Source organism: Ovis canadensis, chromosome Y (genome assembly GCF_042477335.2).
Source record: "Ovis canadensis isolate MfBH-ARS-UI-01 breed Bighorn chromosome Y, ARS-UI_OviCan_v2, whole genome shotgun sequence".
Taxonomy (NCBI): domain Eukaryota; kingdom Metazoa; phylum Chordata; class Mammalia; order Artiodactyla; family Bovidae; genus Ovis; species Ovis canadensis.
The window spans coordinates 18,663,169-18,681,680 of NC_091271.1; the positions used below are offsets into that span (position 1 = coordinate 18,663,169).

General features: G+C 42.9%; 1 protein-coding gene and 1 pseudogene across 1 annotated transcript; both read left to right on the top strand.

Moving 5' to 3' along the window:
* The first annotated feature begins 749 nt into the window (after nucleotides 1-749).
* On the top strand, nucleotides 750-2,462 carry LOC138431460 (zinc finger protein 280A-like; annotated as a pseudogene).
* Nucleotides 2,463-15,657: 13,195 nt separating this feature from the next.
* Nucleotides 15,658-17,298, top strand: LOC138431461 (zinc finger protein 280B-like). Its single transcript, XM_069573599.1, is given in 1 exon segment — nucleotides 15,658-17,298. A coding segment is annotated over 1 exon segment (1,641 nt).
* Nucleotides 17,299-18,512: the final 1,214 nt, after the last annotated feature.

The following is an 18,512-nucleotide window of genomic DNA, read 5'->3' on the forward strand; positions in this document are numbered from 1 at the left end:
GCAGACACTTTACCATCTGAGCCACCAGGGAAGGTGTAATAATAACATAGAACAATTATAACAATATACTTTTATAAAAGTGTTGTGAGTCTAGTCGCTATGTAAAATATACTACTGTACTAATTGAGCGATTTTTTTTCACCCTAACTAAGCACTTACTACGCTCTGTGTCCATACCTTTTGCAGTTGGAGGTTTGACAGCAAAACTAACCCAGATTTATTTTCTCTTCTTCACATTCACCACAGATATTAGCAACCTCAGCATACATTGTTTCTTTCTCTTTTATATCAAATTGAGAACTTCGATCTTTTCACTGAAAGGTAGCACTTAATGGATTTTCTCTGGCATATGTCAATGGACAGCATCCCTCCACTTACGGTTTGGGGCCATTATTGAGTAAAGTAAGGATAACTTGGTCACAAGCCCTGTGGCATCTCAACAGTCATTGTGGTAACCGAGTGACAGACGCGTGGGATGTTCAGGACTAAGGAACGATTCACATTCTGGGCAGGAGGAAGCAGGATGGTGTGAGATTCCAATCACTCTCCTCAGAATTACCTGCAGATTAAAATGCATAAGTTGTATATTTCTGGAGTTTTCCATTTAATATTCTCGGTGACCAACTGAGGGTGACCTGAAACCACAGAGACTGACACCTGAGATCAGAGGGGATGACCTTGCCTGGTGATTGCTTTTAGGGGGAGAAAAACACTAGAAGGGGCCACTTGAAGCCACAAGTGGTTGCAAAATGGCCCATCTCTTCCCGTGTGAGGAAGCACAAGCACCACCACAACCCGAAAAAAAGACCGCCGTGTCCAAATCCAGAGGTGAGGACAATGACGATGCTGAGGTCATCTTTGTTGGAGTGGAGCACGTCAAGGAGGATGCTGAAACCTTCTTTGTCAGAGTGATTTCAACTTCAAAGCCAGTCATTTCTAATGTTTTGAACAGAGTGACCAGGGACTCATCTTCAAGAAGAATGAAGGACCACGTGAATCCGGATCCCTCCTGCAGGTGGCAACCTGCAAATCTGAGGACCCCAGCATCAGAGCCAGCTGCCGTATCACCAGTTTCTCAGTGTGCATGGGGAGGAAGAGGCAGTTCTATTATTTCGGAGCCTTCATCTAAACCTGATTAGAAAACGAGCTCGCCGGAAACTGTCCTTCACAATTCAGAATTGTTCTCTCTGCGGCCTCCCTGTCTCTCTGGAGCCGTTCTCTCATTAGGAGGCAAGGATGAAAGCCCTCTTAATTCAAAGCGGTGTCCCACTTCAGATGTGAATTTTAACAGTGGGAATCCCAAAAGACCCAAACTCAGCGATGGAATCCCAGGGGGACCTGCCTCCACCATGGCCCCTCCAGATATCTCTCCTGGAAAAACACGGTTATGACCTTGGAAGATTCCCCGACCTCACCGAGCCGTGTGCATGGTGGGGCATCATTTTCACGGACTCGCACCAATGGCCAGGCATGCTTCCGTCTTATGGATCCAGAAGGAACATGTAGTTTGTCAGGCCTGGAGAAAATGGACTTTCTGACTCTTGCACGTCAGAGCAAGACTGTTGATCCCATGAAAGTAAATCTGGGATCAAATTCACTGATGAGAGTAAATGTTATTTGATGGCTTTTACTTTGGAGCATACAAGAGACGGCACCAGAACAGAAGACTCACACAGCCTTCAAATGCCTCAGCTGCTTGAGTCTTCTAAAATATGTCAAGTTTATGACCCACCTGAGGAACCATCTGGAGCTTGAGAGGCAGAAGGGTGACAGCTGGGAAACCCACACTACCTGCCAGCACTGCCACCGCCAGTTTCCCACCTCGTTCCAGCTGCAGTGTCGCATGGAAAGTGTCCCTGCTTCCTGGGAGCCCTCCACGGTCTGTAATATCTGTGAATTGTCCTTCAAAACAGATCAGGTTCTCTTACAGTACCTGAAGGACAGTCACAAACCTGGCAAAATGCCCTATGTCTGCCGTGTTTGCAGTTACAGATTGTCAGCTTTTGCCAATGTAGAGGCGTATTTTAGAACATGGCATGGAAACATGAACAATTTGTTTGTCTGGTTTGCCTCAAAATGTTCAAATAGGTGACATCCTTTGTAAATCACGCTCAGAGGAACTGCAACAGGAGGGTCTTTCCATGTTGCAAGTGCTGGCTACAAAGTTTGAACGTGAAGGAAAAGACCGAGCACCAAACCAAGAATCATCAGTCATTCAAACAGCCAGAGCACTTGCCAGGGTTGCCTCCTGAAACAGAGGTCATGATCCAAAGTTCAGTTCAGCTGGGACTGAGAGAGACAGCATCCATCATTGTGAGGAACACTGACTCCCAGGTGCCACCCAGAAAACACACAAAAAAGATTGACTACGAGCACAAAATATTCCAGACATGCTGCAGCATGGGATCTGGCTAAAAAATTATGTTCTACCCACCTCCAGAAATTCAGAAAAGCCCCATTGAGGTTCAGCCAGCTGTACATAAAGACCCTGCCTGGCTTTTGTTGTTCAGTTGCTCAGTCGTGTCTGACTCCCTGTGACCCCATGAACTTCTGTATGCCAGGCTTCCATGTCCATCATCATCCCCTGAAGCTTGCTCAAACTCATTCCGTTGGGTTGCTGATGCCACCCAATCATCTCATCCTCTGTCATGCCTTCTGCTGCTGCCTTCAATAGTTCCCAGGATCAAGGGTTTTGTTTTGTTTTGTTTTGTTTTCCCAATGAGTTGACTCTTCCCTTCAGGAGGCCAAAGTATTGGAGCTTCAGCATCAGTTTTTCCACTGAAGATTCAGGGTTGATTTCCCTTCGGATTGACTGGTTGGATCTCCTTGCAGTCCAAGGGACTCTCAAGAGTCTTCTCCATTCTCCAGCACCACAGTTTGAAAGGATCCATTCTTCAGCACTCAGCCTTCTTTATGGTGCAGCTCCTCCATCTGTACCTGACTCCTGGAAAAACCATAGCTTTGACTTTATGGACGTTTGTTGGGAAAGTAATGTCTCTTTCTTTTAAAACACTGCCTAGCTTTGTCACAACTTTTCTTCCAAGCAGTGAGCATCTTTTAATTTCGTGGCTGCAGTCACCATCTGCAGTGATTTTGGAGCTCAAGAAAATAAATTCTGTCACTGTTTCCATTGTTTCTTCATCTATTTTCCATGAAGTGATGAGGCCTTTGCCTGTGTGAACCACAACAAACTCTGGAAAATTCTTAAAGAGATGGGAATACCAGACCATCTGACCTGCCTCCTGAGAAATCTGTATGCAGGTCAAGAAGCAACACTTAGAACTGGACATGGAACAAGCGACTGGTTCCAAATAGGGAAAGGAGTACGTCAGGATTATATACTGTTGCCCTGCTTATTTAACTTAAACGCAGAGTACATCATGAAAAACACTGGGTCGGATGAAGCACAATCTGGAATCAAGATTGCTGGAGAAACAGCGACAACCTCAGATATGCAGATGATGTCACCCTAAGGGCAGAAAGTGAAGAGCCTCTTGATGGTGGCAAAAGAGGAGAGTGAAAGACTGGCTTAAAACTCAAATTTCAAAAAACGAAGATCACAACGTCTGGTCCCATCACTTTATGGCAAAGAAATGGTGAACAATTGAAAATAACAGCACTTTTGATTTTCTTGGACTCCAAAATCACTGTGGATGGTGAATGTAGCCACAAAATTAAAGGAAGCTAGCTCCTTGGAAGAAAGCTATGGCAAACATAGACAGCATCAAAAAAGAAAAAAAAAAAAAAGCTAAGGCATCACTCTGCTGACCAAAATTCTTATAGTCAAAGCTATGGTGGTTCAGACAGTAAGGAATTCACTTGCAATGTGGGAGACCTGGGTTCATTCATGGGAAGGACATCCCTGTAGTCCGGTGGAAATACTCGGTGCTCCCAGATTAGGGCGTCCAAGTTCATTCCTTGGTCAGGGCATTAGATCCCACATACTGCAACTAAAAATACCACATGTGACAATTAAAATTCCTGCTCCCACATGCTACAATGAAGATTGAAGGGTCCTTGTGCTGGAACTAAAAACAAGCACAGCCAAGTAAATGAACAAATCTTTGAAAGAAAGAAAGAAAGAGGTATGAGAATTCCCTGTTGCTTCAGTGGTTCGGACTTGATGCTTTCACTGTCAATGGCCAGGGTTCAACACCTGGTTGTGGAACTAAGATCCCACAGCTTCTGTGGCATGACCAAACAAAACCCCAGAAAGATAACTGAGGAGTACAGAACTCCCAAAGTTTGAAAATGAAGCAATGACACTGCACACAGGCTGAGGATAGAGTAAGGATTGCCAGGAACCCAAAGTGCAAAAGCGGCACCTCTGTAATTCACAAGCCTCTTTAATGTTGTGGTTTAGGCTTCTCCTTCTCCTGCTTCTGAACCTAAATAACTTATTGCTCCTAAGAGAAATTGTTATGGGAAAAACATTATTTGAACTGAATGATAGTGAAAATAGCAAATTTTTGAGACAGAGCTAAAGCAGTTTCATGTGTTAATATGCATCACATTTGAAAAGAAGAAAGGTTGGAAAAACAATGACCTAAGTCAGTGCTATTCACAGACCTTTCTGCAGCAATAGAAAACATTTTCATAATTGTTACATGTATTCCCTCATAAGGGCGATCAGCTTTTCACATATATAAATGCTTATGTTTTTTTTCTTTTCTGTGAGGTGTTCTGTTTATATCCTTTATCTGTATATTCAGATGGAGTGTTCATCCGGCAGGGTTTGTTTTCTTTCTTTCTTTTTTTTTTTTTTTGCCTGGCGGTGAGGATTAAGGGATCTTAGATCTTCAACCAGGGATTGACTCTCTGCCCCCTGCAGTGGAAGCACAAATCTCTAACAACCCGATCATTAAGGAATTCTCAGTAAAAGATATTTTCTATGTCCGTGTCTAATATGCCACTTTGCAAATGTTAAAATGTAGCCAGTGTGACTGCGGTATTAAATCTTTGTGTGTGTTCAGCGGCTTCAGTCTGTCCAACTCTTTGCGACCCCATCAGTGTAGCGCACCAGACTCCTCTGAACCCACATCTTTTACATCTCCTGTATTGGCAGGCAGGTACTTTACCACTAGCACCAACTGGAAACCTATTAAATCTTTACTTTAATTAATTTAACATTAAAAGATATGGCTAGAAGGACCAGATCTTCCTTACAAAGGAGTTTCAATTAACTTGTATACTCAGTAATTTGTGCATGTCTTCGATAGTTTCCTCAAGATGAGATTCCATGCCCCTCCCTAAATGTAGGCTGTGTTTAGCGGCTTGTTTCCAAGAACAGAATATGTCAGCAGGAAGGAGACAACTTTATAGCAGACGAACTAGTGGTAGGTCATATTGATAGTATGAATCTTTGATGGGAGATGATGAGAAAGATATTTTGCCTTGGAGGTACAGTTCTAAAATTATATAAACCCCAGGGCAATCAGGAGAAACATCCCAAACCCATATAGAGAGTCATTCTGCAAAATACCTGTCCCTGAAGGACTCCTGAAAACTGTCAAAAGTCTTGAAAAACAAGGAAAGTTTAAGAAACTGCTATAGACCAGAGTAAGCTAAGGGAGGTATCTGTAGCTTTTTGCTCTATATTCTCATGCAGTTCAGTATCCTATATGGGACTATGAAACTAGGAAAGAACATTTGTGGAAAAACTGGTAAAATTTGAGAAAACCCTGGAACTTAGTTAAAGGTACCCTACTGAAAGATGCTGGAATAATTGTGAAGCATAAAGGAAGTCATTTCACATACATACATTTCAGACATTGCAAGTGTTTTCTCTACACAACACCCACTTCATTTTGACTTCACCGAGATGGAAATCTGAAGTACGGCATACTTAACGGAAATCTTCGAATACAAAGGATCAATAATATTTAGACTGTGTCATCTGACTATAATGCAATAATGAGAAATTGACCAAGAAACATCTTTGAAAATGCCATTCACTTGGAAAATAGAAATAACTGTCTTAACACATATCTCTATGGAATTTTCATGCAAGAATCCTGGAGCAGATTGTCATTATTTTCTCCAGGGGATCCTCCTGACCCGGGATCGAACCCAGGCCTTTTGTGTCTCCTGCATTGGCTGGAAAGCGATTTACCAGTTGAGTGACCAGGGAAGCCCATGCAATATTTAGGCTTGTCTTCAGAAGAGAATATTAGGATATACTCGGACGTGAATGATAATGAACAGTCTATTCGCAAAAATTGCGGGACACAGTTAAAGTTGTACGGAGAAACAATGGAAAGAGTAACAGACTTTATTTTCTTGGGGTCCAAAATGATTGTGGATGGTGAATGCAGCCATGAGCTTAAAAGATATGTGGCCCTTGGAAGAAAAGCTATGACAAGCCTAGACAGCCTATTAAAAAGCAGAGACATTTCTTTGCTGACAAAGTCCATCTAGTCACAGCTATGGTTTTCCCCACAGTCATGTATGGATGTGACAGCTGGACCGTAAAGAAGGTGGAGTGCCGAAGAACTGATGCTTTTGAACTGTGGTGTTGAAGACTCTCGAGAGTCCCTTGGACAGCAAGATTCAACCAGTCAATCCTAATGGAAATCAACTCTGAATATTCACTGGAAGGACTGATGCTGAATCTGACGATCCAATAGTTTGGCCACCTGATGGGAAAAGCCAACTCATTGGAAACCACCTTGATGCTGGGAACGACTGAGGGCAGGAGAAGAAGTGGGCGGCGATGGATGAGATGTTCGGATGGTATCACCAACTCAATGGACATGAGTTTGAGCAAACTCCAGGAGACAGTGAAGGACAGGAAAGCCTGGTGTGCTGCATGCAGTCCATGGCGTTGCAAAGAGTCCAACACGACTGAGGGACTGAACAACAACAACAAATTAAGGTAAATTTATAGCATTAGATACAAGAGAAATGAGAGTTACAAACAGTTATCTCAAAAAGTTGTAAAGATGAGCAACAGAACAAACTTATAGCGATGTGAAGGAATGAAATTAGTAAAGAATGAAAAATGAATATATTAGAGAAGAAAATAATGTAACAAAACCAAAACTTTATCCTCCCATAGGAGATCTCAACGGTCTACTAGGAGACTTCCAGCAGCACAGGGCATTTAAAAAAGACTCTGTGAAGGGCCAAAAAAGAAATATTTTAGGCTTTGCGAATATGATCATTGGCGATTAAGTTTTCAGCCATAGACAACAACGAAAGAAACTGGCAAGTCCCTGTTCCAAATTTAAGGACTCCGAAAACTGAATTTCACACAATTTCCACGTCAGAAAATAAAATTCTTTTTGGTTTTCCTCAGCCATTAAAAGCGTAAAGCTCTAAAATTAAAAAGAAGAAGAAGAAGAAACAGTAAAGTTCATTCTCAGCTCACAATAGACAGTGCAAAAACAGGGGCAGGCTGCCCTGCCTTGATTGAAATGTAATTCCAAGAGGAGGGGCGCCAAGATGCACTGTAAGGTCAAGTTCCTTAAGCAAAGAACTGGCTTAAGGGAGGTCACCCCTGAGGGCTGTGAGTGCCGGACACCATCACTGGACTCCCCTGGTAGACTCGGAGGCCGTTCTCAGCCCTGAGCCCTGGCGACTGTGCCGTCTGTTTTTTCCTTCTTCACGTTTGGTGAGCTGAGCAATCTTGACCCAATACTCTTGAGATTCAGATTCAGCCTGACCACGCCCACAGGGGGTGCTTTTACGGGGTGGGGGGAGGGGAGGGGGGGTGTCCATCGCGGGCGCTGCGCCTAACTCGGTCTCGCGGCCAATCAGATGGCAGGCGCCGACACCTGGCAGCCAATCATCGGAGGCAGCCCGCTCGCCTGTAGGAGGAGCTGAGGCGGCGCCCCTGACCTGAGGAGGCCTCATCCCCTCGGGCTCGCCTCCTCAGGCTTGATCCGGGAACTGCCTAAGGCAGGTGAGCCGCAGGCAGTTCTGTCTCCTCCGTCAACGGGGGCTGGTAAGGACTGGAGCGTAGTTCAGCCAAAGAGGTGCCTGACGGCTAAAGGGAGGGTTTCTCGGGTCCCCACTCTCACGAGGCCTTGCTCGGTGGGGCGGCTGGTGAGGGCCCGCGGGCCCTCAAGAGGGAGCGTGCGGCAGGACCCACAGGCCTCAGGCGCCTTTCGCCCTCTCTCCTCTCTAGTCTGGGCTGGCTCAGCTCTCCAGCAGCTTTCCGGCCCGGGAGGCGGGTGGGACAAGCCAGCTCCAGGAAAGGGCCTCTTAGGCCCCTGGCTCCGGGCACCACCCCCAGCTCTCCTGTGGAACCTAATGATTTAAACACACACAAACACAAATCTTCACGGCCCAACCCCGTCCTGCACCCAGGCATAGGCAGGCGAGCGCAGCAAAAAAAAAAAGAAAAAAATCGATCTAGTGGCCTCGTCACTGCCCTGGTGCTTTGGTCGTTTTCCTGTTTCCTCGGCCTCTCCTCAGACTCCAGGGCTGCCCCATCCCTGGGGGCCCCGAGATTCAGGCCTTTGGTTCGGGAAGTTGGCAGATGAGGTATTTGTTTGTTTGTTACTGAGAGAAGGGAGGTGGGAGGAAGAAGCTCAGGGCAAAGGAGTTCAATCACTTGGTCTGGTTGAGTGTGAGACGCCTGGTCAGCATCCGTAGGGTAGGACCAGGTAGGGCCTGGGGGGATAGAATGTTCCCGGAACAGGGGACTCACCCTGGCCGTTTCCTCTGCTTGTCCCCAGGATGTGACTGTGTGCTGCCTGGGAGGTCTCAAGCGCTCAGGATTTCAGTGGGCCCCTGAGGTAAGGTGACAGACATCTTTACAACAATGGACAAAGTTGTGGCTTTCTTACTTTGTGTTTTTCTTCTTTCATTCGACGGCTGACACGTTGCTGTTGAGAGAGAGTATTCCTGATTGGGGATTACCTGACCCTGATTGCGGGTGCTGACTTCAGGGCCATCATGGTTTCAGGTTGGCAGCTTTCTGAGTGGCAAGCTTAAAAACAGGCAGGGTGACTTGCTTTCTCCTGCCTTCTTGAAAGAAAAAAAGTAAGAGCACCATGGGTCTTAAGCTGTGTAGAGCTGACTCCTACCACTTGGTGAGGCTAAAATGGGGCAATGCACATATCCTAAGGTTTTAGCTAGGAAAGCAAAGCAATGCAGGTGTGGGGTTCCCTGGTGGCCTGGTGATTAGGATTTTGCGTTTTCACTGCAGTGGTCTGGATTCAGTCTCTGGTCAGGGAACTGGGACCCCACAAACCAAACAGCATGGCCAAATGAATGAATGAATTCGGTGGTTCATTCACAGAAATTATCCTGCGATTTAACATGTTCACGTGAGATTACTTGCTCATTTCTGTACCCTTAAGGGCTTTTCTTCATTAAGTAAGTGAACTCTACTGGATGGGGGTGAGGCACCATCTGAGTTCATTCCATGCGCGTAAACAAGATCATAGGAGCTCTATGCCCAGCAACTTGTGCCTACAGCTGTGTTGTATACTTATCTTGCTGGTACATCTTTGAACTTCACCGCATGTTTTGTTTTGGTCACAACATGTGGCTTCATAGGATATTAGTTCCCCAGCCAGGGATCGAACACAGGATCCTGGCAGTGAGAGGGCTGAGGCCTAACCAAACCACTGGACTGCCAGGCAACTCCTGTGTTTCGGTGCTGTGGATAGGGGTATGTGTGTGTGTGTCTGTATGTGTGTGTGTGTGTGTGTGTGTGTGTGTGTGTTTTGATTTTAGCTATATTTATAGGAGAACTGTTCTGTGTGTAAGTATGATGTGAATGGTATTAGAACTTGAAATGTTTGTGTTGTACATATGATCTCAACATGGAATAGTTTGAAAGAACTTACCACTTGTTATCTCTTGGCCTAGGATCTCTCCTGAGGTAGTAGTCAAGCTTTTGTCTGGCTTGGCAACCTCTGAAGACTTAGCTAGTTGAATCTAAGCTCTCTCACTTGTCTGTACTCTTGAAGCCTCAGTTCCTCCTTCTGTGGGCCTCTCCAAGGGGCTTCTCTTGTGGAGGCTGCTGTCTTTACTCAGAATGAGTGATTCAGGAAAGTACTTGCACCCATGATAAAGTGCAGAGTTTTTTTGAGATGTTACACATCTGCACTTGTGTATTTGCTTAGTCTCACAGGTCTACCCTGTGATAGATTGAGAGAGAACTACACAGGGGTGGGAATATCAGGAGATTGAATTCACTTGAAGGCTGGTTACCATACCCATTAATCCACTATGCCAGCCTTTTTTTTATATGATCCCAGCTCTGTCAATGTGAGCAAATTATTTGGCTTGTGTACCCTTCTTGTGTGCTGCTACTGCTACTAAGCCGCTTCAGTCGTGTCTGACTCTGCAGTCTCATGGACAGCCACCCACAAGGTTCCCCCTTTTCTGGGATTCTCCAGGCAAGAACGCTGGAGTGGGTTGCCATTTCCTTCTCCAGTGCATGAGAGTGAAGTCGCCCAGTCATGTCCAACCCTTCGAAACCCCATGGACTGCGGCCGACCAGGCTCCTCCGTCTGTGGGATATTCCAGGCAAGAGTACTGGTTTGGGTTTCCATTGCCTTCTCCAGCTTGTGTGCTCTTGTGGTTTGATGTACTCAATTCCTGATCTGCTCATTTCTAGACCTACTCATTTCTTGATATTCTAGCAAGTCTCCTCTTTGTCCTCCTGGATTAAGGTTTCTGTTTCTCTGGATGGTTCCCATCAGCAAACAGACTGACTATAATGTGACCTGTCGTTAAAAATCCATCTTTTGGTGACACCTCCTGCTTCTGCTGCTTTTATTTCATATTTGCTTGTTATAGAACTCTGCAGAGTTGTTCCTAGACTTTGTTATCTCGAGTTCTCTCATTTTCCCATAAAGCCACTCTTGTCAAGGCCACAGGTGAATTCAAATGTTTAACTCAGTGGTGAATTTTTAATTGTTATTTTATTTAATTTGTTGGCAGCCTTTATCAGAGTAGTTCATTTCCTCCTCCCTGAAAAAAATGTTTCACTTGGATTACAGAGTGCTTCTCTTTCCTGCTTGTCTTCCACCTACAGTTCTCCCACATACAATGTGTGACCTTTGTGTTTGGCTTTATTCAGATGTCGTATTTTCTTTTTAAATATTTATTTATTTAGCTATGTGGCATATGGGATCTTAGTTCCCAGCCCAGGGATGGCAGCTGTGGAGAGTCTTAAACCCTGGATCTCCAGGAAAGTCCCCTCGTTTGTGTACTTTCAAGATTCATCGTGTTCGTGCTTGTATAGCAGTGACTGTTTTTGTTTTATTTTTATGGCTGAATATGGTATATGAATATGGTAAATGGCTTCCATGCAGTCCATTTTGAGCATATACTACAGTTTGTTTATCCATTCGTCAATGAATGGATAATACGTGGATGGTGTACTCTTTGTGACTATTGCGAGTAATGTTGCTGTGAACACTGATTTTGCATGGACTGAACATTTTCAGTGTTGGTGCATATATACAAAAGAGGGAAATTCCTGGATCATATCTCTACTCTACATTTAATTTTTGAGGTACTGACCAACCACTTTTGCAAGAGTGGTTGTGCCATTTTACAGCAATTACCTCAACAATATCATGAAGATTCCTTTTCTCCACATCCTCTGCAGCACTTGTTATTATTCGTCCTTTTGATTGGGTGTGAAGTAGTATGGGTGTGAAGTAGTATCTCAGTGAGACTGATTGACATTTTGCTCAGGGCTTCCCTGGTGGCTCAGAAGAGAAAGTGTCTGCCTGCAAGGTAGGAGACCTGGGATCAATTCGTGGGTGGGGAAGATCGCCTTGAGAAGGAAATGGTAATCCACTCCAGCACTCTTGCCTGGAAAATCCCATGAATGGAGGAGTCTGGTAGACTACAGTCCATGGGGTTTCAAAGAGTCGGAAATGTCTATTCAAATTCTTTTCCTGGTTGTTAAATGCTTTTCTGTTTTTAATTGTTGTAGAAAACATCTAAGTTAAATTTTTACCATTTTAACCATTTTTGCATGCTAAGTATTTTGCACACTTTCATCAGCCTTTTGGAGAAAGAAATGGCAACCCACTGCAAATCTGATGGAGAAGGGAACGTGGTGAGCTTTAGTCCCTGGGGATGCAAAGTTGGGCACAACTGAGTGACTAAGACATATACACACACGTAGTCACAGTGTTGATTTGTTGTTGTTGTCATTGTTTTAGCTGTGTTGTGCAGCTTGAATGACAGTTCCCTGGTTGAGGATCATACCCAGGCCCCTGATAGGACACTGTGGAGTCCTAACCTCTGAACTACGAGAGAATTCCTTATCACATTGTTATGAAGCAGATCTCTACACCTTTACAGCTTGCAAAATCGAAACTCTGTACCCATTACCTGTCCCATTAAACAGCAACTCCTCTTTTCTTGCCCGTTGACCTAGACCATGGACTCCATCGTTCTTTTTTGTTTCCTTTCTATTGCTTGACTGTGTTAGCTATTTCATGCAAGTAGAAACTTACAGTATTTGTCTTTTTGTACGACTGGCTTATTACATTTGGCTTGATGTCTGAAATGATCATGCATGTTGTAGCATGTGACAGAATTTTCTCTATATGGCTAAATAATATTTCATTGTGTGTATATATCACATTTGATGGACATTTCGATGCTTCCACCTCTTAGTTGTTGTGCTTTGTGCTGCTGTGAGCACGGCTCTGCAGATATCCCAAGACCCCATGTTAACTTCTTTTGATTTTATATCCGGAAGTGGAACTGCTGAATCATGTATCAGGTCTAGTTTTTTAGTTTTTTGAGGAGCCTTTAAACTGTTTTCTGTAGCAGTTGCACCATTTTAAAATCTATCTATAACACACAAGGATCCAATTTCTGTATGTGCTTGCCAACAGTTGTCCTTTCCTTTCCTTCATATGTAAACACACACATATGCACATACAATTTTTTCATACCCTGTTCCATGATTGTTTATCACAAATTATGAATATAGTTCCTTGTGCTATACAGTACGCTCTTGTTTGTCTATTGTATATATTATAGTTTGCATCTGCTAATCACCAGCTCCCAATCTGTGCCTACCCCAACTTTCCCCTCTTGGGAATCACATAGTGTGCTCTCTATGTCTGTGAGTCTGTTTCATAGATAAGTTCATTTGTGTCATATTTTAGAGTCCATGGAAGTGATACCATATGATATTTGTCTTTCTCTCCTTTTTATTATTTTTATTTTTACTTTATTTTATTTTACAACACTGTGTTGCTTTTGCCATACATTGACATGAATCCACCACAGGTGTACATAAGTTCCCAATCCTGACCCCCCTCCCACCTCCCACCCCATATCATCTCTCTGGACCATCCCTGTGCACCAGCCCCAAACATCCTGTATCCTGCATCAAACATAGACTGGCGACTACCTTACATGATAGTGTACATGTTTCGGTGCTATTCTCCCAAATTATCCCACCCTCTCCCGCTCCCTCAGAGTCCAAAAATCTGTTCTATACATCTGTGTCTCTTCTGCTGTCTCTCATGCAGGGTTATCATTACCATCTTTTTAAATTCCATATATATGTGTTAGTATACTGTGTTGGTGTTTTTCTTTCTGGCTTACTTCACTGTTTATAATCGGCTCCAGTTTCCTCCGTCTCATTAGAATTGATTCCTATAAAGTCTGGAAGCAATAAATGCTGGAGAGGGTGTGGAGCAAAGGGAACCCTCTTACACTGTTGGTGGGAATGCAATCTAGTGCAGCCACTATGGAGAACAGTGTGGAGATTCCTTAAAAAATGGCAAATAGAACTGCCATATGACCCAGCAATCCCACCGCTGGGCATACACACTGAGGAAACCAGAATTGAAAGAGACACATGTACCCCGGTGTTCATTGCAGCACTGTTTATAATAGCCAGGACATGGAACAACCTAGATGTCCATCAACAGATAAATGGATCAGAAAGCTGTGGTACATATACACAATGGAGTATTACTCAGCCATTCAAAAGAATATATTGTCTTCCTCTTTCTGACTTCCTAAGTATTCTTTTGAATGCTAGTGTAGATTCAAGTATTTACTCAACAACATTTGTTGCTACAGTGTAAAATGTGGTTGACGTTTAAAATATTTGTCTTCTATTCTGCAAGCTTTATATTAATTCTAATACTTGTGTTTTCTTCAAGATTTTCTATATACAAAAGTATGTTATCTCCAATATACTTTGATTTTTCCTTTCCATTCTGAAAGCGGTTTTTTGTTTTTTCATTGTGTTTTTTTTTTTTTTTTTAAACTACAGCAGCAATTCTCTTTTGTTACCTGATTGCTCTGGTTGTAAAACTGCCAGTATAATGTTGAGCCAAAGTGTGTAATAGACTTCCTTGTGTTGTTCCCAGTCTTAGAGGGAAAGCTTTCAGTTTTTCATTCTTAAGTATGATGTTAGCTGTGGGTCTTTTTACAGGTGCCCTTTGATTGAGAAAGTTCTCTTCTGTTCTTAATTATTAAGTGTTCTTTTAACCCTGGTTATGAAAAGGTGCTAGATTCAAGGAAATGCTTTTTCTTCAGGCAGATGTGTTATTTGTTTTATTGTTTTAAAATGGCATAATGTTGGTTGACTTTCCTATCATGAACCAACTTTGCATACCTCCCTAAATCCCATGTGATCATGGTATACAGTCTTGTTTATATGCTGTTGAATTTTGTTTGCCAGTATTTTGTTTTGGACTCTTTCACCTGTATTCATGAGGGATATCAGGTGTGTGTGTGTGTGTGTGTGTGTGTGTGTGTGAGTGATATCTCTGTCTGATATTGATATGAGAGAAAGACTGGCATCACTTTGCCTGCTATGTGGGGAAGAGACATGTGGCATAAAGGATGAAGCATTGTTGGATTGAAGTTTAGCCAGGATTAGAGGGAGAAATTTAGGATATAGCAGTGTGGAATTGGGGTGAGATTATCAAAGAGAGCCCATTCTCCTTTTCCTAGGCCTGTGTTAAGTGCTTGACATTGAATTATGCTGTTTGTTAACTAGGTATAGATAGATTATACTTTGAATCTGCTACCTATTTTGTTTGTTAACATTTATGAAATTAGAATTTGTGGATCGGTTGTAATGTGCATTTAAGATACATTTTCTTCCATTTTTACTACAAAACAAGATGCCATTGAATAGCTGATGCCTTTTAAAAAAGCTGTTAACCTTAAGTCTAAGAAATAAGCATGTTTGTCTTTAAGATACAGAAACACATTTAAAAGTTACAAATTTGACCAAGAAGACGCAACTGGTGTGTGGTTAAGTTAGAATTCCAACTTAATCTCCTATGACTCCAAAGTCCATGCTTCGAAACGCTGTAGAACAATGCTTTTGTAAAAATACTCATCCTTTACATGTGATTTCACGTAATGATCAGTGTGGCGTTTTGGTTTTTTTCCCCTCTTTATTTTTTTAAATAGAAGAGGTTAAAGTGAACATGCGACAAAGCTATGATTCTAGAGCCATGTAGACTTGTAGTCGTAGATTTTTTAGCTGTCATTGAGTCTGCTTGACACTCAGTGTCTTTGTCTGTAAGATAAGGGTGTGTATAAGTACTCTAGAGTTTTGGAGATAATCAAATAGCCCATTTTTCTGTACTTAACTAATCTGTAGTATGTTTATACTTAGGTGGCAGTTTGTATAAAGGAAGCACTGGGACTTGTGGCCGCACCCTCTAAGAATAAAAAAGTATTAAAAATATGGAACTCCCATGTATGTTACGTGAAGAAGAACAAGAGCCAGAAGTACGGAAAAGGGAGGGAGAGACGAAACAAGTAGATGATGCTGATGATGATGAAGTGATCTTGGTTGGAGTGGAACATGTAAATGAAGATGCTGACGTGATCTTTGTTGGGATGAGCTCAGCTTCAAAACCAGTCATTTCAAACATACTGAACAGAGATACCCCAGGTTCTTATTCAAGGAGAAAAAGGTACGGTCACTTCAGGAGAGGTAATGCTCACAGATTACAGCCTATTAGTCATGTGACTCCTACATCAGAATCAAAGACTGTCTTTCCAGTGTCTGACTCTGACTCAAGATCCATAGGTAGTCCTATTATTATTGAACCTCCGTCTCAAGCTGATTATAAAAATATTTCACCACAAATAGTGCCTGATTGCTTTTCGAAGGAGTTATGTTCTTCTTTGATTACCTTCACAAGTTCATTGCAGCATCCAGTAGAAACAGCAGTTTCTGCAGGAGATATGAATAAAAGTCCTCATGTATCAAAGCGAGTTTCCTCTTGTGAAACAAATCGCAGAAATCCCAGAAGGCCTAAACTCAGCGATGGCATTGTAGGGGAACATTCTTTAGGTTTCTCCCCGCCAGGTTTTTTTCATACAGAGACCACTCAGCAAAGCACACCAGACCGTGTCCATACCTCACTAAGCCATGTTCAGAATGGAGAACCTTGTCCAACACCTTTTCCAAACGACAGTGTTCATTGCAAGCCTGTAAGACCTTTAGGGGAAAGTGGACGGACAAAAACTGATTTTCCAAGTTTGGCAAGTCCAAACAAAATTGGTGATCCCACAGAAGGAAATCTGATTGTGTTACTTCGCGACTTCTACTATGGCAAGCATGGAGGAGTTGGGTAGCCAGAACCGAAGACCCACACGACGTTTAAATGCCTCAGCTACTTGAAAGTTCTAAAAAATGTCAAGTTTATGAATCACATGAAGCACCATTTGGAACTTGAGAGGCAGAGAGGTGACAGCTGGAAAACCCACACCACCTGCCAGCACTGCCTCCGCCAGTTTCCGACTCCCTTCCAGCTGCAGAGTCACATTGAAAGTGTCTACACGGCCCAGGAGCCCTCTGCAGTCTGTCACATCTGTGAGTTGTCCTTTAAGACAGATCAGGTTCTCTTAGAGCACATGAAAGACAATCATAAGCCTGGTGAAATGCACTATGTATGCCAGGTTTGCAGTTACCGATCATCATTTTTTGCAAATGTGGATGCACATTTCAGAGCATACCATGGTAACACCAAGAATTTACTTTGCCCGTTTTGTCTCAAACTTTTTAAAACTGCAACAGCATACAGACGTCATCATCGAGGGCACTGGGAAAAGAGTTTTCACCAGTGTTCCAAATGTCGGCTACAGTTTTTAACTTCCAAAGAGGAGAGGGATCACAAGACCCAGTGTCATCAAATGTTTAAGAAGCCTAAGCAGCTAGAAGGATTGTCTCCTGAAACAAAAATTGTTATTCAGGTATCACTGGAACCCCTTCAGCCAGGATTGGTGGAAGTTGCATCCATTACGGTGAACACATCTGATTTTGAATCATCACCCCCCAAATCTAAAAGGAGGAGGTCAAAAAAAGAAAAAAAATAGTTAATTCTGCCTTCAGTAAGTCTGAAGCCAGTATTTCAGTCAAAGTTAAAAACCCCATTAAAAACAAAAAGATCAACTTATAGCATTATTCAATAATATCAAATATAGGGAAACCGATGGGTAATTTATGTGATTTTGTTTTAAATAGAGGAAGTACAGTTTTGTTTGATCTTCATATTGAGCTGCTATTTAAAAATCTATGATCTGTTTTTCGTGTAATTGTCTTAACATGTAAAAAGGATATGTGCATGTGTGTGTGAGAGAGAGAAAATGAGAGAAGTTGAGAAAGGAAAAGTAAGAACCTATTTTGGTATTTGATGTTACTTGTAAGTTCGAAAGCTCTACTATACATATAATCTGTAGAGTGTTTTAGCAACGTAATTTTGAAGTGTTTTCATGCCTTGAAGATCTCAGTATCAGCTATATAGCCAGACTTGAATGTCACTCTCTGAAGTGCCTCTTGGGCTGATCTAAGATAACCTGGCTCTGAAAGCGTGCAGTGGAGGTTGATGGAGAAGCTACGATGTGAGTTTGGACCAGACACGGGATTTAATCATTGAAGAGCTGTGGCTTCTTGTCCCAGCTGAGGAAGAGGCATACATTCACTGCAGGCACAGAGCCAAGGGAGAAGGAACACTGTCTCAGAGTGCTTTCACCTAGCCCAGGGACATCTCAAGGAAGCCAGCCGTTAAAATGCCTGTGTTTGGTTAGAGACCCTGGCAAGCATGAAGCAGGCCCTGTGTAGCACTGACTGCATTGGAGAAGCAGAGATAGTTAATAGAATGAGACCTGGTGCCTGTGGACCTCCTGTTGAGTGATCAAAAGGGGAATTTGATTCATTCTGTCCCCTTTCCCATTTGGCTGGCCTGTAGTCACAGTGAGGTCGGCATATCAGTGTCAGACACAGTAGCAAAGCAAGTTAAAATTCCCAAAGGAAAAAGAGCCTTGACGTCCACTTTGATTTGCGCTGGACCCATAGTTGTAACTGAAAAGGATCAAACACAGGAAATCTGTTCAGCTTTTGAATTGGGCTAAATTGAGTTCTCTTACCCTTAAGCTACAATAGAGTTGTCCAAGAATCGTAAATATAGTGGATAAAAATAGTCCAGGGTGATTAAAGCCTTTTTGGAACTCTTGCTTCCATTTTCCAGTTACATGTGTCTTACCCGAGTTGACCATGTGAAGATTTCGGTTCTGTATCTTATCTTGCCTTG